The sequence below is a fragment of the Nycticebus coucang genome, chromosome 18, assembly GCF_027406575.1.
Source record: "Nycticebus coucang isolate mNycCou1 chromosome 18, mNycCou1.pri, whole genome shotgun sequence".
NCBI classification, from domain to species: domain Eukaryota; kingdom Metazoa; phylum Chordata; class Mammalia; order Primates; family Lorisidae; genus Nycticebus; species Nycticebus coucang.
The window spans coordinates 21,064,339-21,085,625 of NC_069797.1; the positions used below are offsets into that span (position 1 = coordinate 21,064,339).

Sequence of the window (21,287 nt, forward strand, 5' to 3'; positions counted from 1 at the left end):
GTGACCCTGTCCTCCTGAGCTTACAGTTTAGTGACAGAAGCCAGGACAGGGCTCCTGTCATCAGGAACATGCCTCTGAGGCAGCCTCACAGTAAGCAGGGCATACCAGCTCTTAACTGCCTCATCTAGGAAGGGACACACATGTCTCTTCTCATAGGCCTTTGACCAGAACTTGTCACATGGCTAGAAAATGCTAGGAAAAACATGAAGTATTTGGTGAGCACAGACTCTCTCTTGCAATGACCAGTGCCTTCTGCCACTCTGAGTTAAGCCAAACAGACTCTGCCTGGTAGAGGCAGAGTACATTGAGGCAAATCATTCGAGTACAAAAAATGGTTGGAGCTTTATTATTCCCATGGCAGTGTCTGGGGACAGTGTCCATTGGTTCTTGTGCTCTAGTTGCCTGGAGCTTCCTGGGTTTCTGATCCTTCCTAAGACTGCATGGTTTAACTTGATAATTTCTCAAGGCACTCAGTTTCTTCTCCACAAATGCCTTTTTTGTGACGTTAGCAGGAATTGTTTTCTAGTGACTGAAACCAAAGAAGTTTAACATACACACGTCTCTAAACCATTTTTGGTACACTGAGTCTCAATGAGGAATGAAGATATCTGGTGCTGCCTGTGAGTCAAGCCTGCCCTTTCTGAAGCCCTGTTTCCATTTATGGCAATGGCTGTGTTTGATAGCATCAATGTTGCATTTTGTCTACTTTGTTTTATAACAATTAGTGAAACTGAAAAAAAAAAACCCAAAGCACTCAGACCTGCAGTATGAGACAGAGATGGAAATCATTAGGCGAATTCAAAAGGACACAATTTTTCCTTTAATGGATGCTCACTGACTCTGAGCCAGAAAAACAGAAATAAGGAATATGTATGAAATGTTGGAATTCCATCACTGAAGATGGAATCTAGAAGGCAAGGTATGAGTGATGTGGTATTTTCTAATTCTCTGGAAATGGCACCTGCTTTATAACATGCATGCACATTTTGTCCAACTTTGGGGGAAGCTTTTAACGAAGTATATGTGGGCACTGTCAGCACTGACTGGGGAGTGGTCCTCCTCCTTCTGCCTGGCTTCTGGTGACCCTTTTTCAGTGTTTTGTTCACTTTGAAGCTGGGACAGTAGGTCACAATCAACCTCCTGGGCAGTCTCCAGGCTGAGTCACTTCTTGGTAGTTGCCCTTGAGTTAGGAAAGCATGAGGTCCAAGCAGCAGTGGTCAGTAGGCTCACTGCAGGAGCATGCACTCCCCCCATTGTTTGGAATGGAACATCCATTGTTTGGAATGGAGCACCAAAAAAACCCAGCTAGCAATACCCTTCTGGGGCTATGCAGGCACTTAGAGGCTTGGAGTCTTCAAAAGGCTTGGTGCTACTATCCTGAGATTCTGTTCTTGGGGTTTTTTTTTGGTTTCTCTGTTTTGATTTTGTTTCTCTCTTCTTTTTTGTGTATGTGAGGGAGTGAGGGTGTGGGTATGGGGCCCGGTTGTCCCAGGAGAATCACATAGAGGCTTTTTTGGGGGGTCATTTTTTCTGGGTGCTGGTTAGCCTAGAGTGATGTGGCCAAAGAGGTGTAATTCATGCAGGTCATGTTCTCCCAGGATTTAGATAGAGACACTGTTCTCAATGGTGGGAGGGTCCAGGTAGGTGTAGGGCAGCGCCAGGCCCTGGTTCCGCTCCTGGATGCCCCTTGAGATCTGTGCCAGGTGGCTTTGGAAGGTGGCAATGCTCCGCCGTGGGGCCTCCTCTGTGAAGTGCTCATCTGGGTAGGTGCCGAGGGGCCTCTAGGGACAAATCATGAGGCTAGGTAAGGGTACTGCTAAGGTCTCACATGCCAGATTTCCTGTTCCTATCCTCTGAGCAGCTGGCTTGCCTTAGCTAGCTCTGGTCCCAGCCCCTACCCTGAGAGACCTGAAACAGCCTTTGACCAGACCTGATTCATGCCCCTCCCCTTAAACAGGTCAATTTGGAGTTTCAAAGGAGCATAATCACCCCTTTGCAGCCAAGGGGGATTCTCTGCATCATCTCATTTGGCCATTTGACCCTCGCTGTGAAATTTCTAAGGCTCATGTGTCCCATTGGAAGGTCCAGTGGGTAAAGGGAACCAGCTACTTGATGGCAGGGTCAGGTCTGGGCTAGGAGGGTAAACAACACACCCTCCCTTATCCCAGTTTGGGCTGGCCAGTGTCCCAGCCTTGCACTCACTCTATCTCCGGGCTCCTTGCTTAGCAACCAGAGGGCAATGATGACATCACATGTGGCATTGACCGGTGGGAGGGTGGCTATATAGCCCTCAGACCTTGCCTGGCCTTTGGAGGTGGGTGGTGGCAGCTGCATAGTGGGTGGCAGGTTGGGCATCCAAGCACAGGAGTCAAACTGAAGGCCAAAAGGGCTGAATGAGGCTAAGGAGCCAGGCCACCTCCACCTCCACCCCCTAGCACTAACCTTTCCTCACCTGCCCAGCGCTGACAGCAGCATGCTTGGCTGAGCAGGTGAATATCACCATGGTGACATACTGCATCAGGGCTTCTCGGGTCTCCAGTGAGGAGGGCACACCTGTGGGGACAGCTGGGCTGGGGACAGGGCCTGAGGACCAGGCTGTGGGGCTGAGGGTGGAACCCAAGGGCTAAGGTTTCCATACCTGAGCTCTGCCGGCTTAGGAAGCCCTCAGAGAAAATCTCCCTCACCCAGGCTTGGAGTTCTCTATCATCTCGGACAGACATGTCGCTTGGGTAGTAGATGTTGATTATTTCAGAGACAAAGCTGCAAAGTACACCCAGTCTCAGCCTCTCTGAGGAATGCCCCTGCCGGGCGCCATGAATGACTTGCCCTGCTCCTTGTCATGAGCCTCTCTGGGTCCTTCTCTCCTTTCTAGTCTGCCTGCCTCAGCCCACTGGGGACAGCCCACTCACCGCTCCATTGCACCCCAGATCTGCATCCCATCATCCCGGTAGTAGTATCCTGGGATGTCTTCAACTCCTCGGTTCCGGATATCCTCAGGCAGACACAGGTCAGAATAGTTCAGCTGCTTCATGTTTCTCTGTATCAACTCAGAGAAGCCTCCAATGCCAAGGCCTGTGGACTGGGAGACAGGACTCCTGGGGACCAGATTCCTCACTCCAGAGCCTGAGGTAGCACTGGTGTGGGGGATCCCAGATTCTACAAATTGAAGGAATGGCCCTCCCCTGGCACTCTTACCCTGTCCACCACCTGCTGGGGGGCGATGAGCAGCTCACGGGCGAGGGTGTTGATGTGCAGGGTGTACCGCGTGTGCGGGATCAGCAGCTGTGCAGGGCAGGCATGACAGAGCTGGGGGGGCGGGCCTGGGTCTTTCTGGCCCCAGACCTCCCAGAGGCACAAGCCCTGTATATCACTAGCGAAGAGACAACAGGGACAGCCCAGGACAGGGGCAGTGCTTTATGCCCAGTGATGAGACTGGGATCCACCAGCATCTTGTTCCATGACCCTGGGCTTGCTGCTTCCTCTCTCTGGGCAGCAGGTCATTTTGTCAATAAGGGGTCTGATTTGGATGAGCTCTGTGAAGCTCGGGCATCTGTGATTTCCTAACCCTTGGGCAGATAAAACCCCATGGGAACCAGGGCCTATGGGCCTGGCAATGTGGAACCGTCCACCAGAGCTCGCTTCTGAGTGCTGGGCCCTGGGAGCTGTGGATGGCTGGGAAGAATCAGCCAGGATTAAGAGACCGAACAAGGCCTGCATCCAGGACCCAGGAGACTGTCTAAGTCAGAATGTGACAGAGCAGCGCTCCCCCCACTCCCCGCCTTGTGGGGTGGAGAGGATCCTGCCCTTCACAGAGTAGATGCCTCAGATCTGGGTAGGGGCGATAAGTCTTTGCCATCTGAAGACTCAGCAGGGCCTTGAGATCTGCAAAACCTGACCTAGAGTGTGTGGATCTCCCTCTGAGGGCTCCTCCATCACTAGAAACTGCAGAAAATATGTTGGTCCTTCAAAGCCATGTTCACACTTTGACGTTTGCCAGCTTCTGGATCTGGGCTTCTATGATGGTTGTTAATCCTGTCTGGTCTCCCTTAAGAAGTGCCCTCTCCAGACCCAGGGGAAGGCCCAATCACAGGGACTTCCAGACTTGGGCCCAGTCTGGGCTGCCTTGCCAAGGCACTGACCTTGAAGAGTGGATGGCAGTGGGGCAGCTGGCGCAGTGTAGCCAGGGTGAAGACCTCAGGCAGCAGGTGAGAGTACAGCAGATGCGTGAGGGCCTCATGGAAGGAGAACTCGGCGTTGCGCACCCAGGTCTTAGCCAGCAGCCAGTCCCACTTGTCGTCACTGGGTAGGAAGATGGGGCTGTTGGGTCCAGGTGTCTGGCTGAGCTGGCGGTGAGGCAGTGGGGGAGACAGGGAGCCATGAGTGTCTGCTAGCCGTTCAGTCACCCCCAACCCTGCCCTGCCCCTAGCCAGCTGCAGACCTGGATGGCGATGGGTAGCAGGGGCCCAGACCCTGGGCGCTGGTACAGCAGGGTCATTGGGGCTGCGGAGAACTGAGGCTTCCCATTAATGACATTGGTTTGGATGCCGGAGAGGATGCCGTGATCCACCAAGAACAGCGAGCCCTTCTGTAGGAGAAAGAAGGGGAACTGGGGCTGTCACTTGGTTTTCTAAAGGATAGGGGTATGGTAGAAGGGAGAGGATACAGGGCTGGGAGAGGAGTATGTTTGGGGAGAGGGCATGCTTGGCACACAGCACACAGCAGGTCCCCAACAAATGTGGATATACCCCTTCCAAGGCACTTAGAAGACCTGGACCCCTGTCCCCCTCACCTCCAGCTCAGCCTGTAGATTGGTCCCAGGGCCCAGTACTGGGGCCACCATGGCATCAGTGACTGGGAAGTTCTTTGGGAGGTAACGACAGCGGCGGATCAGAACAGGGTTAAAGCCATTCAGGAACTGGGAGGCAAAGAAGGTGTCCTCCTTCCAGTGTTCATACACATACTCTGCAAGGGTGGGGGATGTGGGGACTGGGTCACCCCTGGTCCCACAGGTCTCAGCCTGAGAAACAGTGGTTTCTCTTGGGTCCATCATGGGCACCCTATATCTTTCTCAGGGTGACCTCCTTTGGCCCCTTGACTTCAGTCCTTTCACCAAACTGCACATCTTAGGCCCCAGCCCACCTGTCCTACTAGCTACCTGATATCCCCCCTGGGTGACTCACCAGCCTCAAATACAACATGTCGGAGACCAAATGTGGGCTCCTCCTCCCAGTCAGGCCTCTCCCATTGTCTGGATCCCTGGGGAATGGCAACTCCATCTACCCAGTTGCCTGTGGCAGAGCCTGGGGACCTCTCTTGGCAGCTACCCCCCAACCCTAAATACCTCTTAGTCCATCGTCCTCTCCACCAAGACTCATGGCTGATCCTTCTGCTTCCACGCTCGCCCCAACAACCCACCCCAAGGGGCACACCGCCATGTCATTCCTCAGCTGATAACCAGCCATCGGCTTCCCACTGCACTGTGGAAAGCTCACATTCTATGTGGCCCACACGGTTCTGAACAGTCTGGGCCCCGTGCTCCTCTCCTACTTCCTCCAGAGGTGTCTGACCCTTTTGTCTTCAGGGCCTTCATATTCTTTGTCCCCTGAGCCTAAAACTCTCTCTGCCCCAGACCCCGTCCTTGGCACTGCTAATGCCTGCTCACCTCTGAGGTCCCAGCATTAGTCACCTCCAGACTAGAGCACAACCCCTTTTACACATTCTCTGGAACTAGTGAGCATGTTTCACAACGGAAACAGGTCATTTCGGTCTAATTAATATCCACTGGCCTGCTCAGCGGCAGGCCCTATGAGTACAGAAACTGTGTCCACAGCCCTTAACCCACTGTCTGATGTGTAGCTGCTCAGCAGATGTCTATTAGATTAGAAGGCACTGAGAGGTCAGAGAACCCTCCATCCATATTCTCTTCTGTCTCCGTGGGGGAAAGTAAGGTCTAGGAAGGGACAGGGCTTGCCCAGGGTCACACAGTGAATTGGAGCTTTTTTTCCCCTGAGACTCTTTGAAAGCCATGGGTTGAGAGCTGCAGCCCAAGCTCCTCACCAGCTGCTGGGGTCCTCTGGAAACCGAAGATTCTTCTCATCTCATGCAGACTCCTCCAGAGCCCCTTGCGGCCCAGCAGCCTCTTGATTCTCAGGTCTGCAAACCTATAGAGGATGTGAGGGGTGGGAAGGGGTCCTGGAGACCCCAGGTGACCTTCTCCTTCAGCCAGCCTTGTCCCTCCTGGGATCTTGAACCAGCCTCTGGGGCCTGAGGTAATCACTTCCCCTAAGGTGGACACTGCCTGTGGGAATTAGTGGTGGGCAGGAGGCTATGTCCTGGATTGGGGTGTGTGACCCATATCACTGAGGAGGGCGGTAGCTGAGTAAGGGAGGGCAGGAGCAGGGGTCATAGGGCATCTGAGGCCCAGGGGTAGGATAGGGCAGGCATCCTCACGCAGAGATTCCTCGTAGGTAAAAGTTAGTGTTCTTGACTGTGGAGTATTTGATGTTGAGGTCCAGGTCTTTGACAGTCATCTCATTAAGACAGTGAGGCCATCCTGGGATGTAAGTCTTCCACCTGGAGGGTGGAGCAGGCAGGTGGTCATCAAGAGGCCACAGGGAGTCCCTTGACTAGGGCAGAGGAAGTGGCAGGCTCTTAGGGGTCCCTGGTCAGAGCCAGCCCCCTTCTGTGAGCAAGAGCCTTCTTGGAATCTGCCCTTCCCCTCCATCAACAGGTTGCCATGTTTGCATAGTGAGAATTTCTCCCTGATCACAGGTGAGTGGTGTAGGGCTGAACACCTGACTAGAGCTGGGCCAATTAGAGTCCTTCCCAGGGAATTTGAGATAGGGCTGAGCCAAACTGGTGGTCTCTCTCAGGATATCTAGATTATAGCATATAAACACAGAGACTTAACTATAGCCCCTTCCACTGTGTGGGTATTTCCTGCCTGTACTTCTATAAGTACTGTGTCTTGCTGACAAACTGCTCTTTTTTCTGTCTACTAGATGGTGTTGGCTTTTGTTCTTGCAACTATAAAGTTCCTGACTAACACAGAGACACATCTAGAGGGGAGATTGTCCTGAGACAGGGGCTGCATGGAAGATTTCAGTTCCCTTTGGTAGGCATATTTTATGGAAGGGAACTTCAGCCTCCACAGCTTAGGGGAACAACAGTGGTTTACTCTGCCCTGGCCTAAGGCATCTCTAAATCCTACTATCAAACAGGTAACACAGACCTTTTTTGGATGAAATGGTAAAATCATATCCCTGCAAACTGAGGGCCCTCTGTCAGTACGTTCCTTACTCATTCATTCTTTGGTTCATTCAACAACTACTTTTGGATTTGAAGTTTCAACTTTAAGGTGCAATTTGCAATTGACATAGACTGCCACCAGGTGGTAGCCAAACTCTGCTTCTTAGACTTCAATGTGGGTACCAAGGGATCTTGGTAAAATGCAGATTCTGATTTCTAACAAGCTCCCAAGTGTTGCTGATGCTGTGGATCTGAGATTTCACTTTAATTATTGAAGGTCTAGAGAATTGGAGCACAGTTAACTGAGAGACTTCATGAACAACAGTATCAGCACACATTTGTGTGAGACTTGGCAGCTGACTAGCTGCATTTGTAACCATTTTCTCATTTGTTCTTTCTAATACCCCAAATGAGATTGGTATTCTTAGTTTCTTTCGCAGAAAAAAATAAGGATCAAAGAGATTAAATGACTTGTTTAAGATCTCACAGCTCTTTTTGGCAGGGCCTTGGGTCTCCATGAACATTGTAGATCTCAAGATTTGCTGACGGATTTGGTGCAATGGTTTTCTTGGGGGTAGAATTCATAACACATGTAGCACCACCAGGAACCAAATGAGCTTGTGGCTACCGTGTCCTCAAAAACTAAGAATAAAACTCTGCAAACCTAGGGATAGAGAACTTTAAAAAATCTGTGTCTGAGTGCAATTCCTGGCTTTTTTTTTTTTTTTTCTTTTTGAGACAGTCTCACTTTGTCACCCTCGGTAGATTGCTGTGGCGTCACAGCTCACAGCAACCTCAAACCCCTGGGGTCAAGCGATTCTCTTGCCTCAGCCTCCTGAGTAGCTGGGACTACAGGTTACCACACAATGCCTGGCTATTTTTAGAGATGGAATCTTGCTCTGGTTCAGGTGTGTCTTCAACCTGTGAGCTCAGGCAATCCACCAGCCTTGGCCTCCCAAGTGCTAGGATTACAGGCAATTCACAGCTTTGTGCCTGAAAATTCTCCCCAGCCACCCAGCTCCTTTGCAGCCTGTATCCTCTGCCAGGGTGGCCCCCAAGGCCCAGCTCTCCTCTGTGACCTCAAGTGCTGATCCAAGAGCACAGAAAGAGCCCCAACTTACCCCTTGGAGGGTGAGTTTCCCAGGGCCTGAGTGCTATATTTCTGGTTCTGCCCATATTTCCCAGAACATACAAGCTGATGTGTGAAAAAGTCCCATGGTAAGGAAGACACCAGCAAAGGTAAGGCATTTAGGGCAGCAGTTTCCAAGTTTTAGTGGGTGCCAGAGTCATCAGGAAGGCTTGTTAAAACAAAAATTGTCACTCCCCACACTCTGAGAGGGTCTGAGAATCTGCATTTCTAACAAGTTCCCAGGTGATGCAGATGTTGCTCGTTTCTGGCGGACTCTTTGCTAGGAGAGGTGGAGGCAGGAGCTTTAGTCTATTCAATGGCCAGTGGCACGCAAGCCTGCGCCTCATCTCTTGGGCACTTCCTCCCCCCAACAGTAGCCCCTCCTCACTGGTACATATCCTGACGGGCCTTCAGCTCCTCTTGGCGCTGTTGCTGGAACACGGGGTGCTGGTCTGCCCAGGAGACCTTGGCTGTGGGAGGAAGGGAACAGGTGGCAGGGGGACCCTCCCCATTTCTGGCTCCAGCTACTCTCCCCTCTACAAATACCATCCCCTGCCATCCCCCCCCACACACATAAGTACAGTTTCTCCCACATCAGGCTGCCACCTTCGCCTCCCGATGGCGCCACCGGCCCCCAGTCTCTGTCCGCTGGCTGCGCGGTGGCCACACCCCGGCTCACCTCTCCATTCCACTTGGCCTTCCTCCAACCCAGCCCACTCCGCCTCTCACGCCCTACGTGCAGCCCCAGCCGGCCCCTGCCCCTCACCTGCCCCCTCCCGCAGCACCAGGCTCCTCGTCCCCTCCAGCCATTGGTAGCAGGGGAAGCGGAGCAGCGGAGTGCCCTGCGGGAGCGCAAGCTGGAACCAGCGGCAGAACCAGGCATCCGGGACCAGGTGCCCTAAGAGGCCGCGCGATGCCGGGGGTGCCTTGCGTACGCGCAGCAGCAGCACCTGGCCCACGTCCTGAGGGAGCGTCACCTTGAAGTCTTCCTCCTGGGGTGAGGAGGTTAGGTATGCGGAGGCCCGTCCCTCCTGCCCCCTCACTCCCCCCTTGCCCCCCGTCCACGCACTCACAGCGCCGGCAGAGAACTCCTTGCCGAAATGGTCCAAGGGCAGTGGGGGACTCTCTCCCCGGGTCCCCACGATGGTGACAGACACTTTGTCCCAAGTACCAGCCCCGCAGGCCTCCCCAGTGGACACCGTCACCCTGAACTCGGTCATGGTGCCAGCCTGAGTCTGGCTGTCTACTGCGAGCCAGGCTGCTGAACAAGATTCCTCACCCTCAGGACACGCCCCGCCCCGCCCCGCCCCGCCCCGGCCATGCTGCGTTCAGGCAAAGCTACTTATTAGCATCTACTCCAGGACAACTGGGGACCTATCTCCGCCCCCCAAAGCCTGCTAGATTCTGGGCCGGGCGGGGGTGGTGGTGGTGGTGATAGTGGCAAGGGGCTGGGATGTGGAACTGAGGGGTGCGGAAGTAGGAACAGGGAGGACTGGAAGTCCTGAAGTTTGGGGAACAGGATCTTTCAGTGGTGGTGCCAGGCCAGAAAACTAGAGTTGGGACCTAGCTATAGTGGGGGCTCATTTGCACCGCACCCCCTTGTTTGGTTGTTTGCCTTCTTGACCCGAAGAACCTTCTTGACCTCTGCAGAACCACCTCCACTCTTCCCACAATGTTGCTAGGACTATCTCCATTATTTAATTTCTTTCCACTAATTTTCAGAATCAACTCTGTGCCAGGCCCGATGTTAGATGCTCTGAATGCAGGCCCAGAAATGACCCAGTCTTTGCCCTGGTGGAGATTAAACATCAGTGTCAGAGAAAATAAATAGGTACAAACAAACACATAATACAACTGTAGATGATGATGAGTGCTATAAAGGAAATAAACAGGTTGATGTGAGGGAGTGAGAAGTAGAGGTAGGGAAAACCCTCTAGGCTCAGAGGAGGTGACATGTGAGTTGAGATCTGATAAAGAATTCACCTGGGGAAGAGGGTTTTGTGTAGAAGGAACTGTCCCTGCAAAGACCTGAAATTAAGAAGAGCTTAGTTTGTTAGAGGAGGGAAAGGGAAGAGTGAGGGAGCGAGGGAAAAAGAGATGTCAGGGGAAGTTATGGATTTTAGATTTTGGGAAATAACAGACTTGAGGTTTCCAGCCTGGAAATGCTAAGTTTGAGATGCCCATTGGACAACCAAGTGAAGAAACTACACCTCGGCACCCAGTTCAGAGAGGGAGGGAGTCAGCAGTGCACAGGTGTGTCTAGGCCACAGGCCGGTGGAGATCACTAAGCAGAGAACATGCTGTAGGTGGAGAAGAGAAGGGACAGCCAGCTGTGTCCCAAGGCCCTCTGATATTTGGAAGTTGTGTAAAGGACATAAAAGCAGTGAAGATCAGTCCGTGAAGCAGGAGGAGAACCAGGACAGGGCATTTCATGACAGCCCAGAAGACATAGGCTAATTGTGTCACCTGTTGCAAAGAGGCTGAACAAGAGGGAGACAGAAATCACAGGATCTACCAACAAGGAGATCTTTGAGTTTGTGCTGCTCACTGACGAGTTTGATTGAGGAGACCAACCCACTTCTTTTTTTTTCTTTTTGAGACAGAGACTCACTTTGTCAGCCTTGGTAGAGTGCCATCGTGTCATAGCTCACAGCAACCTCAAATTCTTGGGCTCAAGCAATTTTCTTGCCTCAGCTTCCCAGTAGCTGGGACTACAGGCGCCCGTCACAATGCCCACTATTTTTAGAGATGGGAGTCTCACTCTGGCTCAGGCTGGTCTCAAACCCGTGAACTCAGGTAATCCACCCACCTTGGCCTCCCAGGGTGCTAGGATTACAGGGGTGAGCCACCTTGCCTGGCCTGACCAACCCACTTCTATGTGACCGCACACAGCAGAATCCCCATCTGTCACTCTGGCAACCTTGCCTACAGCAGTTTGTGGTATGATGGGGTGGGGAGGTGGAAGCCAGATTGGAGAATGACCGGGGATAGAATTCCAGGTAAACATGCACACAAGCCTTCATCTTTGAGAGGCATCTTTGAGGGATGTGCCAATGGGGACAGGGAGGACTGTAGCAGGGGAAGCAGAGCAGCCTGGTGCCCTGTGGCAGGAAGCGGACATCGTTTTTTTTTTTTTTTTTGTAGAGACAGAGTCTCACTTTATGGCCCTGGGTAGAGTGCCGTGGCGTCACACAGCTCACAGCAACCTCCAACTCCTGGGCTTAAGCGATTCTCTTGCCTCGGCCTCCCAAGTAGCTGGGACTACAGGCGCCCACCACAACACCCGGTTATTAGGAAGCGGACATCTTTTCTTCATCTCCTGAAACCTCACCAGCCTTACAGCGTAAACCTACAAGGACAAGAAAATGAGTATGGAGATGCAGCAACTGATTCGACAAGACAGGAGAATAGTGAAAGTCTAGATGTAGGTCAGTTCCCACTTCAAAACCCCCAAAGTCATAGGAATTGGGAAACATGCTTCTGAGTGTGGGGCACAGGTGACACTGAAAACAGGATGCCATCTGATGAAAGTTCATTAAGTGCAGTTAGGCATCCTCCCATATACTTCTGCACCTCACACAACCAGTAGGAAAAGATTCCTCCCCAACTTTACAGCCAGCGTGAGATTTATTTTCTAGAGAAATTGAACTAGAGGGAGTCTAGACTTGGGGATACCAGCTAGAGCTAGGGATGGACACCAAACTTAAAACAGGAGGGTGACAGTGCATATTGAGTAGGGGGAGCCCTGACCAGACTGCTCCCAACCTATGCTGTCTGTGTCAGAAATTTCATGTACTGTTCCTGAGCAGTGAAATGGTCAGCCGGCCTGTTGTATGCTGTGCACACTGGGTCTCCCACAGACAGCCCCATGGCCTTGTCGTAGTTCTTCTCGTTCACCATGAAGCAGTGATAGATTCCTGCAGGGAGCGTTGTCACGTCCCCTTTCTCCATGTAGATCTGGATCCATGTGTCCATTTGGCATCTCGTACATTGAAGTATGAAAGATCCCGTCCAGGTTGTAGCGGATCTCATTGTCCAAGTGTAAGTGCTCCTCATAAAACACCTTAATCTTTTCTTCACGGTTTGGCAGTTTATCTTTGGTTATGGTTATTATGTCCATCCAGGAGTAGTTTCTCTCCGAATCTTTTCTAATTCTGGATCATTTTCAGATTCATCAGCATCCAGCTCTCTCTGCTGCCCTATGGTCTTCCTTTTTTTTTTTTTTGTGACAGATCTCACTGTGTTGCCCTTGGTAGAGTGCTATGGCCTCATAGCTCACAACAACCTCAAACTCTTGGGCTCCAAGCGATTCTCTTGCCTCAGCCTCCCAAGTAGCTAGGACTAACAGGTGCCCCCCACAACGCCAGCTATTTTTATTTTTTTAGAGACAAGGCCTTGTTCTGGCTCAGGCTGGTCTAGAACCTCCCAGCTTTCATAATTTCACAATGATGTGCCATGGTGTAGTCTATTTTTATGAACTGTGCAGTGCTCTCAGGGGGCCTTTATAATCTTTTTTTTTTGAGACAGAGTCTCACTATGTCACCCTTGTAGAGTGCAATGGAGTCACAGCTCACAGTAACCTCCAACTCTTGGGCTTACGCGATTCTCTTGCCTCAGCCTCCCAAGCAGCTGGGACTACAGGCGCCTGCCGCAATGCGGGGCTATTTTCTTGTTGCAGTTGTCATTCAGATGTTAGATCTCGTGATCTGGTTCTCCATTTTCCATTTTTGTTTTTATTTTTCAGGTTCATTAAGGGTACAAAGAATTAGGTTACACTGTTAGCATTTGTTAGATAAAGTCCCTCTTATGATTGTGTCCCACCCCCAAGAGGTGTGCCTTACACAGAAACCTCCACCCCTGCCCCCTGCCTCCCTCCTCCCCTCTCCTCACTCCCTCAGTCCCCCACCCTTCACCTTGAATTGATTTGAGTTTTGCTCTTTTGTGGGTGTTAGATGATCTACTGGCTTCATATTAGAATTGAGTACATTGGATTCTTGCTTCTCCATTCTTGTGATACTTTACTAAGAAGAATGTATTTTAACTCTATCCAGGTTAATACAAAAGATGTAAAGTTTCCATCTTTTTTTTTTTTTTTTTTTTTGTAGAGACAGAGTCTCACTATACTGCCCTCGGGTAGAGTGCCGTGGCGTCAAACGGCTCACAGCAACCTCTAACTCTTGGGCTTACGCGATTCTCTTGCCTCAGCCTCCCAAGCAGCTGGGACTACAGGCGCCCACCACAATGCCCAGCTATTTTTTGGTTGCAGTTTGGCCGGGGCCGGGTTTGAACCCGCCACCCTCGGTATATGGGGCCGGCGCCTTACCGACTGAGCCACAGGCGCTACCCGAATCAGAAGAATCTTGATTAGCACAGAGGTCTATCTCAGGCAGACGTGGGAATGGACCACGTCAAAGAAAACTTCCCATCAGTAAGAAGGCTCACACTGAGTTTTTTTTTTTTTTTTGTAGAGACAGAGTCTCACTGTACCGCCCTCGGGTAGAGTGCCGTGGCGGTACATGGCTCACAGCAACCTCTAACTCTTGGGCTTACGCCATTCTCTTGCCTCAGCCTCCCGAGCAGCTGGGACTACAGGCGCCCGCCACAACGCCCGGCTATTTTTTGGTTGCAGTTTGGCCGGGGCTGGGTTTGAACCCGCCACCCTTGGCATATGGGGCCGGCGCCCTACTCACTGAGCCACAGGAGCCGCCCACACACTGAGTTTTGTAGATGAGCAAGTGTTAGTCAGAGGGAGATGAAAAAAGTGCTCTGTGAATCCCATCTGCCACACCTGTGTATTAGATTCCTGAACTGAGAGCATCACATGTCTCTGGCTCTGTCCTGCTCCTCCTCACATGTTCTTCTTTCTGCATCAGTGTCACTCATCTTACCATAGAGATCCCTTAGACAATCTTGTCAGATATTCATTCAACATGTCTTATGAGTGTGCTACAAGGAAGGCACTGAGCTGGCTGTCATGCATGTGATAAAGTCAGCAAGTACACATGGTACACATGGTAAGCCTTCACCCCCTGCCCACCTGTGTGGCCTCAGAGTCTTTCATCATAGCACTCCGACAGGGACAACCAGCTGCCTGGAGTAGCCATAGACAATGAAGCCTAGTATCATCCTCGTACTCCTTGCTGGCTGTCCAGCCTCTCTGCTTTCCTCCTATCTGCTTGGGAGACGGTAGCCAGGAGGAGTGTTCCAGGTCTTGGCTGCTGCTGATACATGTAGCAAATTATGATGCTGCTACTCTGCCCTACATGAACGTCACCAGCAATAAAGTGTGCATTAGCAGTCTGTGAGATTGTTGCACCTTGTTTGGTCATATCCTTTCATAAAGCGTTCCTTTATTATAGGGTCCTAAATAGCAGTTTCTTTAAACATACCTGGCGAGGACTGGCCCAGATATTTAGAAATGTGTCCAGGAACTCATGTGTAGCCAGTTAGTGCCATGATGGAGGCTGAGAGGCTGAGAACTCTGTTGAAGACAAAAGCAAATGAGCTTCTCCCATAGAATGGAGAACCACAGTTTCATTTGGAGCTTTAATACCTCATAGTAAATACGATGGCTTTAAAATCATCTAATCAGAGGAAAAACTCTTTCTCTTTTTTTTTTTAGAGACAGAGCCTCACTTTGTCACCCTCAGTAGAGTGCTGCGGCATTACAGCTCACAGCAACCTCCAGCTCTTGGGCATAAGCGATTCTCTTACCTCAGCCTCCCAAGTAGCTGGGACTATAGGCACCCGGCACAACGTCCAGCTATTTTTTGTTGCAGTTTGGCTGGGGTGGGTTTGAACCAGCCACCCTCAGTATATGGGGCCGGCGCCCTACTCACTGAGCCACAGGTGCCACCAGAAAAAACACTTTCATCTTGACCTCTTCAGCTTATAAAAATCGATCCCTTTCTTAATCCTCTAGAATTATATGTAAGAATGTAAACTGTAAAATTGGAAAGGCCTGAAGGTACTTGTATAAAAAGAAATAAACTTTCCTTTTATTCAAAAAAAGAAAAGGAAAAAAACAAAACCCTAATGTCATCTTTTAGGTAACATACGGCCCAAGGCAGCTGTATAACCATAAAAGAAGAGAGAAAAGACTGAAGTGCTCTAGCTACTGGGGAGACTGGGTTAATTAGGACTCTTTCATTTGTAAGTAACAGATACTCACTAGAGATAACTTGATCAAAAAGGAGAATTTATTATAAGGACACAAGGCTAGGAATATAGATCGGACAGCCAGAGTCAGGAACTGGAGCATTGTGAGAACTTAGGGAATGGTCTCCATCTCTCCTCTCTGCATGTCTGTTTTGCACCTCCCCCCACCAGCCACAAGTTCTTTCTGTTTCCAGTTTATGTGGCAGAGAATGGCTGCCACTATAGATTGCATTTATATATTTTTAAGACAGTAAATGGACAGGTTTTGGAGTGTTTCATTCCAATTCCAAGCTCACCAGCAAAGGGTTCTCACTAACCCAGTTTGGGAGAGGGACCCAGCTCTGGCCCAATTACCTGTGTTCAGTGGAGAGGTCACACAAGATGCCAGGTTAACTGTGCCCATTGTGGCCATGTTGGTGTTGCTGATGAGCTGTGGGGTACTGTGGATTTCTCAGAAGTGGTAGGCAGACTGTTTCCCAACAATAAATATTCCCCATGTGATTCAAGGAAGGTATCTGACAAGAGCATAAATTTTAAACCAGTGAATGTCTAAGGCACTTCCCACCCTGCTGTATTCAGCTGCTACAGCGCCTTGCCCCAGATGGCCCTGGTGGAGCCCCATTCACTTCCCCGGCCCCTGCATAGGTGCTGAGCCACACTAGAGAAAACTAAAACCATGCCTCCTGGGGCCTCTGTGAATGTAAGAACTCCCAATCCCAGGCAAACTGCTGATTTCTCTAAGCTGTCTGGTAATTCCTGAATACATTTTCCAAACAAGCAAATCCAAATCATCCAAAACTCAGTTTGTTTTTGTCTAGTGTTGGGAGCCTTCTCTGGTGGGAAGGAGGGAGCCCTTGCCTCCAGCAATGGCCAAACAGACCCCAGCAATGATGGGAGGCCCTAGGCCTCTGGCCTCCCCCACCTTCTCTGAGCATCCCCCACACTCCATCCCACAACCCAGGGGTCTCCTCTTGTTCAGGTGCCATTTGGTTTCTTAGTGCTTTCTGGCACTAAGGATCAGAGAATACCTGTCACCAGACTGGCCCTTTCCTCAGGGTCTCCACACCCAGGATTCTGAATCTTGGGAGGCTGAAGACCTAGGAGATATGGAATTCCGTAGAGATCTCCTTTCCTCCTCAACTTCCTCTCTGACCCCCACCCCTCTCCAAAGCCATCTCAAATCCTCACCTGATTCCCTGCCCATTCATTTTACTGATGCCATCCCTGCCTCTGATGACACTGAGGACACAGAAAGGGAAGGTCTTTGGCAGCATTTTCTTCCTACTAAAAACTTGTGAACTCTGCCTCTCTGCTTCCTCTCTATCTCAGAGGAAAAGATTGTCTACAGCTACTTCCATTCCTTGGGAACATGGTCCCATCAAGTCTAGCCTCTTTATTTATTTTTATTTTTTCAGAGACCAGAGTCTCACTTTGTTGCCCCCGTCAGTGTAGCAACATGATAATAGTTCATTGAAGCCTCCAACTCCTGGGCTCAATTGATCCTCCTGCCTCAGCCTCCTGAGTAACTGGATGACAGGCATGCACTACCACATCTGGCTAACTTTAAAATAATATTTTGTAGGGACGAAGGTCTGACTATGTTGCTCAGGCTGGTGATCCTCTCACTTTCGCCTCTGCAAGTGCTCAGATTATAGCTGTGAGTCACTATGTTCGACTTGCCTTTTTATTAATAGTGTAGAGTTTAAGAATTTAGGAAAATTCTTTTTTTTTCTTTAGACAGAGTCTCATTCTGTCACCCTGGGTAGAGTACCATGGTGTTATAGCTCACAGCAACCTCAAACTCTTAGGCTCAAGCAATCCTCTTGCCTCAGCCGCCTGAGTAGCTGGGACCACAGGTGCCCGCCATAGTGTTTGACTAGTTTTCTGTTCTTAGTAGACCTAGGGTCTCACTCTTGCTTAGGCTGGTCTCGAACTCTTGACCTCAGGTGATTAACCCATCTAAGCTTCCCAGAGTGCTAGAATTACAGGCAGCAGCTACTGTGCCTGGCTGAAAATTATAGTTCTGATACTCATTTAGTAACTGTTGTAATCTTAGGAAGGTCACATGACCTTTCTGAGCTTCAACATTATCATCTGTGAAATGAAGATATAATAGTACAGTAGTCTCTTAGTATCCTGGAGGATTGGTTCCAGGACCCCCATGTAAGGTCAAAATCCTCCAGGCTCAAGTCCCTGATATGAAATGGCACAGTATTTGCATATAACGTACGCATGTCCTCCCATGCACTTCAAATCATCTCTGGATTACTTATAATATCTAATGTAATGCAAATGCTGTGTAAATAATTGTTATATTATGTTGGTTAGAGACAGAGCCTCTCTTTACCACCCTTGGTAGAGTGCCATGATGTCATAGGACTCACAGCAACCTCCAGCTCTTGGGCTTTCGCGATTCTCCTGCCTCAGCCTCCTGAGCAGCTGGGACTACAGGCGCCTGCCACAGCACCCGGCTATTTTTTGGTTGCAGTTCAGCCGGGGCTGGATTTGAACCCACCACCCTCGGTATATGGGGCCAGCTCCATACTCACTGAGCCACAGGCATCGCCCTATGTTGGTTTTTTTTTTTTTTGGTTATACTGTTTTTTTTTGTGGATTTTCTTTTCCCTGAATATTTTCCATCTGCCATTGGTTGAATCTTCACATGCAGAACCCAAAGACACAAAGAGCCCACTGCACCTGACTTAGAGGATTGTTGAGGGGTTTAAATGAGATTTCTCAGGTTAAGTGCTTAGTACAGTTTCTAAAACATAGCAAACATTCAGTAAAATAGTATTCCTCCCTCCCCCCAACATGCTCAGAAGATGAACTTACCTTCCACTGCAATGAGAAAAGAGAAACCTCTGATGGGAAGTTCTGGAATCTGCGGCTACCTAGCTCATAAAGGCCCTGCTACCAGTCCCCAGCTAATCCTCTTCTAAGGATTTCCCTTCCTCCCATCCAAGGTGATCCCTCCCCCTGAGCCTGGATCTGTCCCTGTTGGATATCAGAACCTGTTCCCTAGTCTCTGCATCCAGGGTCTGCCTTACAGCCGTGGCTCCTTCCCTTTAGCACACATATGGGCCCAAATCTCTTCCTGTTTCAGAAAAAAATGCAGCACCTCTACTTAGTCTGCCTCCTTTCTGGCTCCTGAAAGAACATTTTGAGAAAGCTGTGTCATCACAAGGTGTGCCCTTGCACCTTCTCCACAAGGCACTAACTCCTGGAAGACGCAGTTTCTGGGACCAGGTCTGGTCCAGGAACAATTGGAGATCACCCAGTCCCACCTCAGCATGCACAGGGCTGTCCCACACTCAGGCTCCAGGGCCCAGTGGATCCACCAAGACAAAGACCTGGTTTGGGCCTGTCCTCCAGGAACCAGGAAGGCTTCTGTCATTTGATGGCAGCACTGAAGGTAAAGTGCTCAGTACTGGTCCCATCTCATCCCCCTTTTAGGGCCTGGTAAAGTTTGGAGCCTACCACAGCAGCCCCTCAATGCCATGCATGCGGTCCCTTGCATCTTGTTTCAACTGGAGCCACTATCTCCCCCCACCCTACCCCAGCAGAGAATATAGCAGGAGCTTTAGGTGCCTATGCTTGCTGGCCTAAAGGCTGTACCCTTGGGAGAGATGATCCCATGAATCTGCTAGTCACATGCATAAGATCCCATGTGGCCTCCAATCAGGCAGTATGCTGGTGGCAGTCACAGGGATATTCTGCTGGGGCACACAGCTTGGGAGTGGGTGATCAGGACCAAGAGAGAGGCCTAGGAGATGCTGTGCTGTTCAGTGATAAAGGGACTGGTGGTGAGGCCAAAATGTGGATGGCTACGGACACATACTGCTTTGTGTAGTGGTTTGGAGGAGGAGGTGGACTAGAAAGAAAAGCCTCCTCTCCTGTGAACTTGCAGTCATGAAGACTTATCAATCAAATGGGCCACTGTTATGTTGTAATGAAAAAATCATGAGGGTTTTGTGTTATACAAGTTAATTGTGATTGGCATTAAAAAAATGGCATGTGATAACAACCCATGCTGGTTCGATAACCCATTCATAAAATGCACATATTAATCCTGCTGTCACGGAGTGTTGAGTGACTTTCTGTGGCCATGGAATTAGGCCCACAGCTGAAGCCATTGCATACTAAGTATGCCATGTTCTGAAGAGAGACATCAACAACAGGCCCAGCTCCCCTCACCTGGACCCTCATCCCAAGTGTTTCTGAGAATTTATGGAACTAATCCTGCCAAAATCTATCCTTCCATTTCCACTAGAGGACCGATGGAGGTGAGGGAGAGGATAGGAATTGGTGGAGACAGCATCCAGGCTGAAGGCTACCTTTCTTCCCAGGAAACACCAAGTGACAACTCTCTGGAATAATCATTTACAGGGGCAGAAGTGCCTTGCAGAGCAGCAGACAGGCAGCTCACTCCTGGCTGGGTGGGGCTAGACTGAAACACAGGAGGAGCATAATGCAGATGGCCTGGGATGGAAACAGTGGTCAACCTGGCCCAGCACCCCTGCAAGGGTGAGGAGAATATTGTCCCCAGGGTTCAGAGAGCAGCTGGAGCTGGATGCCCACCCAGGCTTCCCAGGCAGCCATCAGACACAGAAAGAGGACCATATGCAGAGAGGACACAGGAGTGCCTGCTGGGCAGGGGAGCAACCCCGTGGCTGCTCTTGAAGGGTTCTCTGTGATGAAGGCTGGGGTGAAGCTGAACCTTGACCCCAGGGAACCATGCCCAGGGCTAGATCCAGATGTTGTGGGGGATCTGAAGCTTAATTAACTTTAAAGACCCTCTTTAAGAGAAAGGATACAAAATTTAGGTAGGGGGCCTTGGAAGGGGAGTGTGCTGGTGAGGGACCATGAAGTTTCAACTTCTCTTGCTTCATGGGGAACTCACCTCGGCATAAGTCTGTCTGGGCAGGGATGGCTGCTCAGGGATGGCAGTAGCTGTCACAGCCAGACCAGGGAAATCTCCTGAGCAGCTCAGCCTTCACCATGTCCCTTAAGTGAGGGGGGATAGAGGTCCAGGGATCAAATGATGCCCTCCTCTCCTGAATAACAGAGCCAGCATGAGGGATGGAGTGAAGGCACAGACACGAGCTCCTTCTCAGTCCCTGACAGCCTTTTAAAAATTTTTTGGAGGCAGGTCCCCCAGGCTGGAGTGCAGTGACAGGATCACTGCTCCCTGCCATCTCAAACTCCTGGACTCCAGTGATCATCTCTCCACAGTTCACCGAGTAGTTGAGACTATAGGCATACACCACCATACCCAGCTAATTTTTTTTCATTTTTTGTAGAGATGGAGTCCTGTTGTTATTCAGGCTGGTCTTAAACTCCTGGGCTCAAGCTATTCTCCCACCTCTGCCTCCCAAAGTGCTAGGATTATAGGTGTGCCATCACACCCAGCGGCTAGAGTGGACTTTTCAAGCAGGTAGGAAATTCAATCTGGTTTAAGCAAAGAAAACATGGGAATTTACAAACAGACTGTACTTTTTAAGGCAGTGATTGGAGAAATGTAAACATGTTTTTGTTCGGATCCTGCCAAGTCAAACCCTTCAATAACCTGAATACTCAAGCATTGACATGGTGATTAAATTGAGCTCTTGGCAGAAAAGAATCAAGGGGCTATGAAGCGGGGCTGCCACAGGCAACACTTCCCTGTTGCATCCTTGAGAGGTACCCTAAGGCCCAGATTTGCTTCCTCATCCCAACGTTTGCCGGATCTGTAACCCTGGACAAGCAATTTCTC

The 21,287-nt window shown here is 50.3% G+C and overlaps 1 protein-coding gene and 1 pseudogene across 1 annotated transcript; both read right to left on the minus strand.

Annotated features, from left to right (window-relative positions):
• Nucleotides 1-797: 797 nt before the first annotated feature.
• On the minus strand, nt 798-9,664 carry LOC128570900 (polyunsaturated fatty acid lipoxygenase ALOX15B). Its single transcript, XM_053570496.1, has 14 exons — nt 9,451-9,664; nt 9,144-9,369; nt 8,766-8,847; nt 6,451-6,573; nt 6,058-6,161; nt 4,790-4,962; nt 4,439-4,585; nt 4,140-4,343; nt 3,196-3,282; nt 2,910-3,079; nt 2,639-2,760; nt 2,453-2,553; nt 2,203-2,373; nt 798-1,781 (listed from the first exon to the last, which is right to left on the minus strand). Exons 1-14 carry the CDS (start codon nt 9,595-9,597, stop codon nt 1,602-1,604), a joined length of 2,037 nt encoding a protein of 678 aa, XP_053426471.1. The 5' UTR covers nt 9,598-9,664; the 3' UTR covers nt 798-1,601.
• A 2,440-nt stretch (nt 9,665-12,104) lies between these two features.
• LOC128570846 (acireductone dioxygenase-like) lies at nt 12,105-12,531 on the minus strand (annotated as a pseudogene).
• Nucleotides 12,532-21,287: the final 8,756 nt, after the last annotated feature.

What these genes read in the sequence shown, in the direction of transcription:
- LOC128570900 (XM_053570496.1), bottom strand. Translation starts at nt 9,597, where the DNA reads ATGACCGAGTTCAGGGTGACGGTGTCCACTGGGGAGGCCTGCGGGGCT. An exon ending in GGTGCTGCGGGAGGGGGCAG is followed by an intron (nt 8,848 to 9,143) that starts GTGAGGGGCAGG and finishes TTCCTCCCACAG; the next exon opens with CCAAGGTCTCCTGGGCAGAC. An exon ending in CCCAGCAGGTGGTGGACAGG is followed by an intron (nt 3,080 to 3,195) that starts GTAAGAGTGCCA and finishes CCTGTCTCCCAG; the next exon opens with TCCACAGGCCTTGGCATTGG.